Here is a 14,103-nt window from a genome sequence, read left to right as displayed (position 1 = left end):
TTCCTACTTAGGAAGAGGGCTTTGCCTGGAAACGCCTGTGTGTCAGGTGACAGTGACTTTGCCTGCTGAACTCAGTCATTGTGCATTCTATTTCATATTTTGCCCCATTTTCATCTCCCTGAAATTTGTGATTCAATGATTATATTAGTCTTTCTAATTTATCAGTGTTTACAAGATTAAAACTTGATTTTGGCCTCTCAGTAGTTACCCTGTAGTTTTGCTTGCTCACTTCTGGCTGTAGACAGGATTACTTACCAGGGTGGTTTCCTCACTACTTCTGAAGCTCAGTTCTACCTCATCAATGAGACACCTGAATGTCATCGTTAAAATAAGTAGCAGGCCCTGGCCGGTTGGCTCAGCAATAGAGCGTCGGTCCAGGGTGTGGAAGTCCCAGGTTCAATTCCCTCCCAGGGCACATAGGAGAAGCGCCCATATGTTTGTCCACCCCTCCCCCCTCCTTCCTCTCTGTCTCTCTCTTCCCCTCCCGCAGCCAAGGCTCCACTGGAGCAAAGATGACCCGGGTGCTGAGGATGGCTCCATGGCCTCTGCCTCAGGTGCTAGAATGGCTCTGTCCAAGACGGAGCGACGCCCCAGATGGGCAGGGCATCACCCCCTGGTGGGCATGCTGGGTGGGTCCCAGTCAGGCGCATGTGGGAGTCTGTCTGACTGCCTCCACGCTTCTGACTTCGTAAAAAAATACACATACACACACACACAAAGTAGTAGTTCACCCCCTTGTGGGGAGCAATCTCACCACACACTGCACATCATTCGACCTGGGCTGGGTCAGCGGGAGAACAGAGAACCTCACTCCGCAGCTGTACCTTGTCCCTGCAAATCCAGGTGTACTATGTCCCAACTCATGCGGCACAGAAAATTGCTTGTGGATGTATCATTTGATCTTGGACTGAGGACACCATTTCTATTCATGTGGATCTGATAGGGCATGCTTAAAAATATATTAAAGAGTATAAGTACATCCATATTTTCATAATTATTGATGATAATTAATAATATTCAAAAAGGATCCTATTGCCTGGCCTGTGGTAGCATGGTGGATAGAGTGTTGGCCTGGAACACTGAGGTCACCGGTTTGAAACCCTGGGCTTGACTGGTCAAGGCACATATGGGAGTTGATACTTCTTGCCTCTTTTCTCTCTCTCTCTCTCTCTCTCCTTTATAAAATGAATAAATAAATAAATAAATAAAAAGGATCGTATTGTATATCAAACTTATAACCTGTATGGAATTTAGGAGTAGCTAGGAACACATTTCTTATAAAATTTACTTGTAAGCAGGTAGATTGCTCTCTGGTGCTTTATTTAATCCCGAGGCAGGAGTGCCTTGGCCACGTGGCTCCGTGCCCACGGTCACGGCTGAGCTGCTGAGACGATGCTGCAGCTGGCGGATAGATCCGGGACCGTGGTTTCTTTGGAGGTTTATATCCCCCTAGGATTACGTGCAACTCTTGCTGTGAGTGATGATTATGGTTTTTGGTAACAAATGCACTGATTTTTTTGTGTGTTTAGGGATCAAGAGGTGCTAGAGGACCGGCCGGTTCTGTGGGATACCCGGGGGAGCCGGGGTTACCAGTAAGTACCACCCTGTTCGTGCTGTCCCTCTAAAACCCCAGACCTGGCATTTCAATAAAGCAAAAAAGGAAAAAAAGCAAAGTCCCTATCTTGGGTCAGGCACAGGTGGCTTCTTTGAGAGTATCACCGGATGCATCCACCCACGCCCACCGCTCTCAGTGTGAGTGTATCCCGAAGTATGGACCATTCCCAGGGTGGGGGCTAACAAGCAGCCTCGCCACGATAGGAAGCCCATCACGGGCATTTTAAAATTAAGGGTTCCTTAAAGAGGAACCTAGGTAACCAACAAAGGCACATTCTTCTGGTTTCTGTGACTGATACGTGATTTGTGTGTTTTTGCCGTTGACTTTAGGGACCTCCGGGCCATCCAGGGAGTCCAGGTGTGAAGGTAGGCAGCCATGAGTAAAATATACAAACAGAGCCCAGGTGTATAATGAGATAAAACGACCACTGATGGTTGTCATGATGATGTCTCTCCTCTTACTAGACTTCCCAAAGTATTTGATAAATAAACTTCAACAAATTGCTTAACCAGAAGTCTTGCTTGTAATTATTTCCATAATATTCAAAAGCACTTAGACTAATTTCTTTTTTCTTTTCCAGGGTAATCCTGGCATGGGAGTAAAGGGGCAGAAGGGCGACCCGGTAAGAGTCCTGTTTTGCACAGAGGAGCAGATGTTAAAATGTATGTGTGCCCGGCTTGTGGAGGCTAAACTGTGTCCATTATCTAATCGCTGCCCAATCTTATGGCTCAGAATTTTTTTTTTTTTTTTTTGCTGAATTGTGATAGTTCCGTTACCCTTGACTGCGAAATGACAGTTCTCACAAAACTAAACACTCACTTCGAGTTCATTTTTATGACACATTTCACCCTAGAAAAAAGAGATTGAACAGTTTTCTGATAATATATTATATCTGGAGTGGCAATTTTGTTTAATCACTGATTTGTGTGTCGTAATTTTACAATTGCATCAAAATCCCAAACTGCACACGTAAATAAAAATAAAAGTAACTGGAACCAAAAAGCATTTAGCAACACACAATCCCCACCCCATCCCACTCTCACAACCACAGACCCTTCTGCTAAGACACAAACCTGCATGGCTTATTTTAATTCTTTTTGGATTTTCAGATGAATAACGACACAATTAAAAATTTTGGGGGCAGAACTCTCAGATGTTCCAGAGTATGTTTGCCACCCATTTTAGGAAACACTACCCTGAATAGTTACTCCTGATTTTTTTTCTCAGTGATGTGATTATGGTTCATTTAAATGGTGTTCTTCATCATTTATCTTCTTGGTACTTTTTTTTTTTTTTTTTTTGTATTTTTCTGAAGCTGGAAACGGGGAGAGACAGTCAGACAGACTCCTGCATGCGCCCGACCGGGATCCACCCGGCATGCCCACCAGGGGTGACGCTCTGCCCCTCCGGGGCGTCGCTCTGCTGTGACCAGAGCCACTCTAGCGCCTGGGGCAGAGGCGAAGGAGCCATCCCCAGCGCCCGGGCCATCCTTGCTCCAATGGAGCCTTGGCTGTGGGAGGGGAAGAGAGAGACAGAGAGGAAGGAGGGGGGGTGGAGAAGCAAATGGGCGCTTCTCCTATGTGCCCTGGCCGGGAATCGAACCCGGGTCCCCCGCACGCCAGGCCGACGCTCTACTGCTGAGCCAACCGGCCAGGGCCGCTTGGTACTTTTGACTAAAGTGAATATGTGGGCCTCTTACAATGTGGAACTATAGCGACATGACCAAAGTTTTGAAGATGCTTCCTGCTTGTCAGCCTTTACGGGCTTTGTTGGGGCTCATTCCAACCACGAGAATAAGCAGAGTTAACTTCACCGACACCTGTTACACATTTACTCACGTATTGTTCACACATTGGTTCAACCGTTTATTTTTGCCACAGCTCTCTCTAGAGCAGCTACTCCGCAAATGCTGTGTGAAGTACTGAGGTACAACAGTAAAAAAATAACAAACCTCCTGCTTCTTCTGTAGTTGCTCAAATTTCGGTAGGGATTCAATTATTGGTTGCATTTTTTTTAAAATTTAAACTTAAAACAGAATGTTTCTTCCAAAAATCCCACTTATTCAGAGACATTAATGGTTTTAATAATTATATAATTGAGCATTTCCTTTGTTTCACTCAATGTAGTAAGGAATAGCATTATATGTGCGTTACCTATTCCGTAATATAATGCTTGGAAATAGGCAGTATTGTAATCTCCGTATCACGGAGAAGGAAAGCGAGGTGTGGAGGAATTAAGGAAATGAGGGCTGAAGATTTTAAGGAACTTGCCCGGAATGGTGCAGTGAGTGGACCCTGTTTGCAAACATAGATGATCTGCTCTCCTGCCTGTTTTTACCTATGACACTAGATAATTCTAGGCGTAGAATAATAGAAATACTCAGAAAACTACAAAATCATTATCTTCTAATCCAGGATGAGAATTTATGGTTGTATTGTGGCTAATCCAATTCAAGAATCATTTTTTTTTTCTCCAAGAAAATAAAATCTATAATGACATAAATTACAACTTATTATACAGGATTTAAAAATATTATTGAAAATAAATTAGAAATTACCTATATCTAACCACAGTGGAATGGCTTAATAAACAATAGTGCATTCTTATTATAGATTATTGTATAAAAGTAAAAATCAAGTTTCTGAAGGATTTTAGTATAATAGGAAAATGTGCAGGCCCTGGCCAGTTGGCTCAGTGGTGGAGCGTCGGCCTGGCGTGCAGGAGTCCCGGGTTTGATTCCCGGCCAGGGCACACAGGAGAGGCGCCCATCTGCTTCTCCACCCCTGCCCCTCTCCTTCCTCTCTGTTTCTCTCTTCCCCTCCTGCAGCCGAGGCTCCATTGGAGCAAAGATGGCCCGGGCGCTGGGGATGGCTCCTTGGCCTCTGCCCCAGGTGCTAGAGTGGCTCTGGTCGCAGCAGAGCGACGCCCCGGAGGGGCAGAGCATCGCCCCCTGGTGGGCAGAGCGTCGCCCCCTGGTGGGCATGCCGGGTGGATCCCGGTCGGGAGCATGCGGGAGTCTGTCTGTCTCTCCCCGTTTCCGGCTTCAGAAAAATACAGAAAAATAAATAAATAAATAAATAAATAAATAAAAATTAAAAAAAGGAAAATGTGCAAATAAATAGTATTATAAAAGAAAAATATAAAATCATTTACACATTTAAAATTTTAATAAAATATAAAAAATTAACTAAATTGTATATTTTAAGTTATGTTTAGGTAATTTATATATATGATTATAATATATTTTAAATTGTGTTTAACACATCATTTGATCACATATACATATACACATACACATTATGTACATGCATGTATGTTTATACATATGCACGTGTGTGAGTATAGAAATACCCACACACAGCACACACACACCACAAAGAAAAGTACCAAAGTTTTAATGAAGATTATCTCTGGATGGTAGGATTATGGAGCACTTTTATTTTATTTTTTGTTGATTTTCAACAGTAAGTGTGTATTACTTATGAAAAACAATAAATCTTTAAAATTACATCAGTTATCTGCCATGATTTTCATTTTAAATCCAGGAGACACAGGACCGTAAGCGTTGCATTACAACAGATGGGCGCAAGTCTTCCTTGTTTTCAATGTTATTTCAAAATGAAGTTACTATAAAATTCCTATTATCTTGATTTTTTTTAAAGGGCGAGATTGGCCAGCAAGGTCCTCCCGGACCAACACGACTGGTTCAACCACCTGATTACTGTCTCTATAAAGGAGAAAAGGTAATTCCCAATCCCTATGTCACCTGGGTAAAGCAGTAATAGCCTACATTGCCTGAACACATACCTGTCCCAGCCAAGTACGCAGCACCTGGCTCCATCACCCTATTAATCCCAGAGCAACCTTGACAGGTCGGGACTCTGATCAGCCCCGTCGCACTGAGTTGAAACGCGAGGCTGGAAAGGTTACCCATGTTTTCAAGTTGACCCGGATGTGGCTCGGGCGGCTAAACGGCGACATGGCTTTCAGCAAATAATGCCGCATTAATATTGTCTTTGGTATGTGGGCTGGAATGATCACTGGAAGTCCGGTTGTCCTTTACATGTCACACCTGGGCTTGATGTTCTGATGATTGGAAAGGATACCAATGCATAGGACTGGGCATGTGACAGACTCTTGGCCAAGAACAGCTCCTCCGTCAGCCTCCAGGGCTCACGTTACGGATGCCACGGGCAGTTTCTGTGGACGGTGCCCAATGACTGGATTAAGTCTCACTGATTTGCTCACAATGAGACATTTCCCTCAGTGGCGACATTGCCAGTTTGCATCTGTGGCCCTGGCTGCCTGGTCCCTGTCCACCTGGGCCTTGTGACGTCACGCCTTGGGCCCCAGAACTGGCCAGAGTAGCGTCAGGGTCGTGAGTGTGCTCGGATCTTAGTTACTGCAGTGGCAGAGTAATCTCTTATTATAAAAATGAGTAAAATGGATGTTGTAGTAAAATGGAGGAGGTAGTTTTTGAAAGAGATGGAATTCAATATGTTAAATACTAAGAATAAGCCAGATTATAGTCATTATGATTTTTAGGGTGTAAAAGGAATACCCGGAATGATCGGACCTCCAGGACCCCCAGGACCCAAGGTAATGTCCTAAAGTTGCTTTTTTTCTTATTCCTAAAATATGCTATCTGAATTCTTTAAACCAAATCTTGTGTGGTCTTTATCATTGCTTTAAATGTTAATATATATATACTACTAGAATTTTATCACAATCCTGTAGGGTGTCTATTGTAACATGTTTTCTTTAACTTGCTGGCAATAATTTTTATTTCTCATTCTCTATTGCCGAAATGTTGTTGTTTGAACCCCTGTAAATGTCGTCATCTTTTTAAGGGAGAACCTGGTTTTGGGGAAAAAGGAGAAAAGGGCATTCCTGGCTTCCCAGGCCCTCGGGTAAGGCTCGTTCACGCCATCCTTAACGTCAGTGAGTGTGGGGACATTTCTCTCTCATATTTTATAAAACTAATCCAGGACTCCTAAGCGCTCAAAAGTAGAATGATCTCAAATAGGAACAATATATTTTTAACAGCAAGAGTTGTGTAATAGCTCAAAGTTCCAGAACACCCCTTCTGTTGACATCATTTAGGTAAAACAAGCGGAAGATGGAAGAATTAGAGGGAAGTGACAGGATTGTGTCATATCCTGCCTGGTCCAGTGGTAGCTTGGGATTGTTCATTTAAGCCTATTTGACAGAGTGACTACAGAGGTCGGACCCCAGCAGGCATAGGCATTGGATTTAATTGGCTCTAGATTTAGTACTGAGTGGGACATTTGTTTCGATGGTAATTTTTATTGCTGCGAATGCATGGAACAACTATCAATCTCTAGGCAAATTATATTGCAATGATTTCAAGGATGTTTAGCCCAGTGCAAACATTAAGTTCAACTAAAATGAAGAGAAACAACAAAAATATGTCCTTGATTTAAAGCACTGGCAAGGATATACATTTTTTAAAAAAGAAGACTAAAGACCAATGAAAATAGTTAGATGATATAAAGAAATGGGATCTGCTTCTTATTTCTTTCCTTTTATTCAACTACCTTTGCAGAGGAGATAAAATACCTGTGGAGCAATCTCATAATGTGAACTGTGATTCCTTGAACTGGTGTGTGCTTCTGGATTTAAATCTGTTTGTGTTGATTTTTCTGACTTTATTAGGGCGAGCCTGGCTCTCATGGATTTCCAGGTTTCCCAGGATTAAAGGTAAACGTACACCATTATAGAGATGACAAATACATTTTTGTTAGTAAATGCAATTGAGTGTCATTCAAAAGCTGTACCAGTCAGTGAGTGTGGGGACATTTCAAAAGCCTTACTAGTGTACGTGAACACGCATGCTGTACATGATTGGAAAGAGACAAATTCACTTTGCGAATTACATGATTTGGCTACGGGTGCAGAAACCGCAGCACAGAACTGCTGCGACCCAAACGCAGGGCGGAGATGTTAAGGATCTGCACGGAGTCCTCATGAGCATGTGTCATTCAAATGAAACGGCAGTGAGATAGCTTGTCACCCAATCACTTATTTTTTTTATAGAAATGTCATGTTTCTGGTTATTTATAGGGGGAACAAGGACTGTTTGGAAATCCTGGGCCATTCGGATTTCCTGGCCCAAAGGTAAGAAAGTGAACCTCTTTGAGTACCGCCTGACAAAATTCTACACCCCTTATGTTATCTAATGTATTTTTTAAAAACATATTTCAAAGAATGATTTGAAAATATAACTTTTAAAAGAGACAGAGTTTGTTTTGTGTATATTATTTTACTGTATGTTGTAATTATTACGTTTTACATTTGAGCCATGATGCTTTCGGAGGTGAATAACGAGGAAATTTTTAAAATTCCATGAGGATCTCACAGCATCACAGTTAAAAACAGAGGGAGCATGGTGCACGCTGGGCTTTTGCAGTCACTGAATTTTTCTTCTCCTTTGCAACCTCTGAGGCCTCATACTCAGCACGTCCCTAGGACAACCATGGTAGCATTATGGGGACACAGTTAAGGGGCACCCCTTTTGCTGCTAAAATAAAATGTACATTCAGATCTTGTGGCTGAGGAAACTGTTTGCCCTAGAGACGTTAATGCTCATGGTATATTTACAAAATGTCATGACTTCAGAGTATCTGTGAGTATGGAATAACTTTATTGGAGTTTAAAACATTTTTTTTTCTTTTGAAAGAACTTTGCTAGTTGATTATTGATTTCTGCTTATATCATATATATATATATATATATGAATAGGTAGGAGGTTGAATGCCTTTGTTTTTCCTAGAAGTCCATGAACTATTTATTTCTCTAGTCAGCCTATCATCATTATTTCCTATATGAATGCACGCTTGGTCCTTCTGATATTTATTTAACGCTAGGCAACAGGAGACAAATATTAATATTTCTAAGAAAGTCAATGAATGAACGATTTCAGGGGGACCCCGGAGATCGTGGGCGCACGGGACCACCAGGTGTTTCGGCAACTCCTCCTCTTCCATTCAAAGGTTGGTCTTTCGTTCAGTTCTCCCATTAATTATTTGGAAACGGGGTTTCAGCGGCCCCGACAGAAAGACTGTGGCCCGGCGTTCCCTTAGTTTGCACATAGGCAGGTTCGCTGTATAAACTTGAGCATTGACACATAGTTATACAAGTACAGGCGCAGAAATGTGCATCTCAGCTCACCTGTACCGGCACAAGACATCACCTTTTATTTTATTTAGTATGTGAACTGTGTGCTGGGATTTTTATTATGTCACCTTTCAGAAAGTAGGGGTTTGTAGTTATTGAAATTGGTGTAGAACCATTTGACTAAGTTCTGCCAAGCTGGTGCTTCCAAGACAAAAGCAGCTTAAATCAGTGGCACACAGTGCCACTCCAAGTCCACGTGTCCGCAGAGCGGTGGCAGAAGAAGGCTCAGCTCTAAGCTAGGACATTTATAATGTGGGGAGAAACTGCAAAAACGGTTTCCTCATTGCATTTCAGCAAGCCTCACAAAGAGTAATTGTGTGTGGATTTTAAAACGTAGATATGCGTTTATTATGTTCACAAGTCCATTGCTTTGGGCAGGCCCTCCGGGAGATCCAGGACTCCCTGGCCGCTCTGGAGAAATGGGGGATGTTGGACTCCCTGGTCCCCCTGGTCCCCCAGGTCAACCAGGACAAGCGTGTCCAGGTAGGGATCTGCTGGCTTTTATCTATCTATCTATCTATCTATCTATCTATCTATCTATCTATCTATCTATTTTTGTATTTTTCCAAAGTTAGAAGCGGGGTGGCAGTCAGACAGACTTCCGCATGTGCCTGAACAGGATCCACCCAGTATGCCCACTAGGGGGCGATGCTCCACTGCAACCCAGGCCATTCTAGTGCCTGAGGCAGAGGCCATGGAGCCATCCTCAGTGCCCGGGCCAACTTTCCTCCAATGGAGCCTTGGCTGCGGGAGGGGAAGAGAGAGACAGAGAGGAAGGAGAGAGGGAGGGGTGGAGAAGCAGATGGGTGTTTTTCCTGTGTGCACTGACCGGGAATCGAACCCAGGACTTCCACATGCCGGGCCTATGCTCTGCCGCTGAGCCAACTGGCCAGGGCCTCCACTGGCTTTTATAAAGCAGGTCTGCGACATCGTCATCCACACCAGCGGTTCTCAGCGCTAGTGGAGACTGAAATCAGCTTTAGGAGCATTTCAGAAACCCTGAGCGCTGTGCCTACCCCAGACCAAGAATGTTGTACACGCCAGGGGACGGACCCAGGCATCTGCTGTTACAAAAATGCCTCATGTTCCTCAAGTACAGCCAAGGTTAAGAACCACTGAATTCCAACTGGTGAATCACTGACTTGGAAGAAATCCAGGTGCCTGGGCCACACCTCAGGAACATTTCATCAGGATCCCAGGGGTGTGGTGGGGAACACGGAGGAGTAACAGCCTCCGCAGGAACATCACTTGCCGGCGAGATGTGGAAACCGCTGCTCAGTTTGGAGTGTTTCTTCTGGCCTGTCCCACCCCCTATAGAAGGGCTCTCCCTCTTGACTTCTAATTGTCAAAATGACTTTGTCCACCTGGACCCCAGCTTAAATCTAATATATCAAATGTAGAAATACAAATTGCGAGTAAAAGTAAAATTTTTATTTAAACTTAGTTAAAAACAAACAAACAGTGAAACAACAATCCCTCTCTCTTCATCTTCAAAAAAAAAAACTAACCAAACAGAGAAAACCTCCCCTATTGCTCACTGTCATATTTGGTGAAGACCCTAGGAAATTGTTCTATTGACCTAGCCCAGGGGTCGGGAACCGATGGCTCGCGAGCCAGATGTGGCTCTTCTGATGGCTGCATCTGGCTCGCAGACAAACCTTTAATAAAAAAAATAATAACATTAAAAATATAAAACATTCTTATGTATTACAATCCATTTATTTTCTACCGCTCATGTTCATGGTTGCGGGTGGCTGGAGCCAATCACAGCTGTCCTCCGGGACAACCCCAAATTTTTATTGGATAATGCGTAACATACATGGGTCATTGTATGGCTCTCACGGAATTACATTTTAAAATATGTGGCGTTCATGGCTCTCTCAGCCATGAAGTTTCCCGACTCCTTACCTAGGGACTCTGACCTCCAAGTGCTGGGCTGGTTGCTGTTCCTAGTCAGATCAGGAAGAGAAAATTAGAGGATATTCACGTTCGGTCAAACCCAGGAGACCTGATTAAACACGTGAAAATAGTTTTGAATAGAAGCAGTTTCACTCGTTTCTGGATTTATTGAAAGGATTAAGAAGTTTCTTGAGATTGTCCACTGTCAACTGCAGCATTCTTGTTGAATTCTCGCGGGTTTAGCTTCTACTTTGGAGGGTCCGACAGCCCCAAGGGCGGCGGAGCTTTGTTTAGTTCACGTACTGCGTAGATATCACAGCCTGGGCTCACTGGGCCCGGGACTGTGCAAGTCCTCGGAGTCCTCTTTGGTCAGCAGTCATTCCATGAGCACGTGTGACGGCCAGATAGTGCACTAAGCTGCTTCTGTGAAGTATTTTATTGAATCCTCGGAACAGGCCTCTGAGACAGACAGATAGGATTAGAGAAGTTAAATAGCTGTGGCCGGAGAGGAACAGGCCAAGTTCAAATCCGACACCTCTGTGGCTCCCCAGCAGCCTCGGTTGCTGTGACATGTATGTCCTGGAAACATAGATGGCTATGTGAGCCTGTTTCTTTACTCGCTGAATGTGCCTATGTGCCTATGGGTATGATTTTTGTCAAGTCATCAAGGTGGAAAGACTGAAAAAAATAATTTAAATTAGGTAATATATGTTTCTTTTCCAATAGTGCTAAAGAGTTGGAAAAAGGGAAGACGATCTATCTGATTTCCCAAACCTGTTTGTTTCCACTTGTGTGCTTGTTTCATGGCTGGGGAGGCGTTTTAATGCCTGGGGTTTTTAGTTCTTTTTTTTTTTTTAGTTTACATTTTTTTCCCCTTTAAAAACTTCCACAGCCCCACAAAGAATGTACTGATTTGGTTTCTTCTACAGAAAAGTTTAATCTGAGAACATATGTGGTTTTCATTCTTGATTTCTCTCGGAGGTACGATGGGGCCCCCTGGGCCGCCAGGGCTTCCCGGTCACCCCGGAGTTCCGGGGGCAGCTGGTGTTCCTGGGAGACCTGACCTGGCTCCGGGAAGACCTGGGAACCCGGGGCCCCCTGGGCCGCCCGGGGCCCCCGGACTTCAGGGACCTCCAGGATCAGATGGTAAGAGCTCCTCACTGACAGTCGTTAGCACTGATGTTGAATTTCTTATTTGTCGTACCGTTCAGAAAAATGGGATTTTTCTAAACATTTAAGGAAATATTTCCATATTCCCTGAGCCAAGTTAGTATGATGACTACGCCAGAAAGAAAACTGGCATTGGGCTATCCACGTCCATGAATGCATAGGAAACTATTTGGTGGAGAGTTGAAGTGGGATGGTAGAATTTTGTAAATTGGAACAATTTTTGTTTTTTAAATGTAGTTTTAATTTTTATCAGAGCTATATGTGGGCCTGGCTTAGGAGTCGAACAGTTCGACAAAGCTGGTCATGGTGGACTCTCATCCCAGATAACGCCTTCTCCTGTTCCTGCCTGGGCCTTTCGTTGTCTGTCTCTGTGTTGCCATTCAACATACTTGGATTATTACTTCTTTTTTTTTTTTTTTTTTTTTTTTTTTTTTTTTTTTTTTTTTTTTTTTTTTTTTTGTATTTTTCTGAAGTGAGAAGAGGGGAAGCAGAGAGACCAGACTCTTGCATGTGCTTGACCGTGATCCACCCTGCAAGCCCACTAGGGGATGAAGCTCTGCCCATCTGGGGCGTTGTTCAGTTGCAACCCGAGTTATTCTAGGTTGCAAGTTTGAGCAACCTAGAGCCAAGTTTGCTCCAATGGAGCCTTGGCTGCATGAGGGGAAGAGAGAGATAGAAAGGAGAGGGGGAAGGGTGGAGAAGCAGATGGGTGCTTCTCCTTTGTGTCTAGCCCTGGCCAGGAATTGAACCTGGGACATCCACACACGGGCCGATGCTCTACCACTGAACCAACCTGTCAGGGCTAGACTGTTATTTCTTAATTTTTTGGTTTGAGTGTTATCTTTTGACTCCCAGCTATACAAAATGACTTCAGCTCTCTTCCCCTGTGCTCCTAACCACACACGTGCACACTGGAAAATAACATTAGTATCATAATTTTAGTTAATACTATGCAGTGTTCACAGTGAATAGTTATAAAATGCTATTCGCCAATCCAGCCATATAATACTATATATCATGACTTTTCCAGTACAACGTTTTGTTAACAACTGTCTTATTTAATTTGTGTGTTTGCTAATTCAACCTCAGCCCACCTAGGATAATATAAAACTCCCAATGATACATTATGACTCATTAAATAGAGGGTGGAGCAAAAGGACGTTTACAGTTGTGAGTATGCAAAACACAGTTTATTCTTGTATTATTATTTATTTATTATTGTATTATCTTCCATATGAACAGCTGTAAACCTACTTTTTGCCCCACCCTGTCTTCTATCAGTGTTAGCTTTTTGAATAAATCTCTCATGGAGCTTTTGACCTGTTCATATCAGGTCAAGGTACATTTTTAATCTGCTGCTGATATACTGTCTTGAGATCTGTTTTCACCATTATCCTGGGAATTCTCTCTCTCTCTCTCTCTCTCTCTCTCTCACTGTTTTCCACAACTTGCATATTTGTTTCCTTCTCATTATACTTCCTGAGAAAAAGTGTAAATTTGAGGGAATCTTTCTTATCTGAAAATGGCATTAATCTACTGCAAAATTTGATCAATAGTTTGAGTATAAAATGCTTAGCTGGAAATATTTTTCCCTCTGGATTTTGAAAGCATTTTTTATTGCCGTCTAGCTTCCTGTGTAGATACTTGATCATTTGTTTGGAATTGATTTTCCTCAGAAGTTGATGAGTTTTTCTTTGTTTCTGATGTCCTTAAATTTCACAATGATTTGCCTTTTGGAGTGGGTCAAGCTGCATCTATTTGTAGACAACAGTGTGCAGTTTCAACCCAACACAAATCTATCATTTCTAAAAAAAAAAATTCTGCCCCCTCCTCTTTTTCTCTTTCTGGACTCAATAGACATGTCAGAGTGTTGAACCTACATGTCTCTTTTTCAAAATCTTGATTCTATTATTCCTCACAATGTTTCTGTAACATGTGCAAGGAGATTTTCTCAACTCCATCTTCCAGCTCTGCTCCTGAATTTTTAAACTTTTGCTAGCACACAATTTTTTTTAATTTCCAAGGATTTCACTGTTGCTCGTCTTCTCTTTTAATGTTGCCTTTTGCAGTAGCCAGTTCCTGTTTCAAGGATAAAATGCCTCCCTTCCCCTGCTTATTAAACGATTTAGCTTCTTTTCCAGCTTTCTTCCTACTGCAGTTTCCTCCATTTTTGTTTTATTCTGCTGCGACTTTTGAGACGGGGGTCTTAGAGATTGACTTTA

The 14,103-nt window shown here is 42.9% G+C and overlaps 1 protein-coding gene across 2 annotated transcripts in view; it reads left to right on the top strand.

Moving 5' to 3' along the window:
- COL4A4 (collagen type IV alpha 4 chain) overlaps positions 1 to 14,103 on the top strand; it is a 127,958-nt gene that overhangs the window by 49,809 nt on the left and 64,046 nt on the right. For both annotated transcript variants that reach the window (XM_066346605.1, XM_066346606.1), the window contains exons 10-20: positions 1,530 to 1,592; positions 1,945 to 1,980; positions 2,196 to 2,237; positions 5,278 to 5,358; positions 6,161 to 6,214; positions 6,466 to 6,525; positions 7,292 to 7,336; positions 7,700 to 7,753; positions 8,559 to 8,628; positions 9,191 to 9,295; positions 11,693 to 11,857. In XM_066346605.1, coding sequence (XP_066202702.1) covers positions 1,530 to 1,592; positions 1,945 to 1,980; positions 2,196 to 2,237; positions 5,278 to 5,358; positions 6,161 to 6,214; positions 6,466 to 6,525; positions 7,292 to 7,336; positions 7,700 to 7,753; positions 8,559 to 8,628; positions 9,191 to 9,295; positions 11,693 to 11,857 — 775 coding nt within the window. The remainder of the gene's footprint in view (positions 1 to 1,529; positions 1,593 to 1,944; positions 1,981 to 2,195; positions 2,238 to 5,277; positions 5,359 to 6,160; positions 6,215 to 6,465; positions 6,526 to 7,291; positions 7,337 to 7,699; positions 7,754 to 8,558; positions 8,629 to 9,190; positions 9,296 to 11,692; positions 11,858 to 14,103) is intronic.

Source organism: Saccopteryx leptura, chromosome 7 (assembly GCF_036850995.1).
Source record: "Saccopteryx leptura isolate mSacLep1 chromosome 7, mSacLep1_pri_phased_curated, whole genome shotgun sequence".
NCBI lineage: Eukaryota > Metazoa > Chordata > Mammalia > Chiroptera > Emballonuridae > Saccopteryx > Saccopteryx leptura.
Note: the sequence above shows the minus strand (reverse complement) of the source record. Positions and strands in the feature narration are given on the sequence as shown.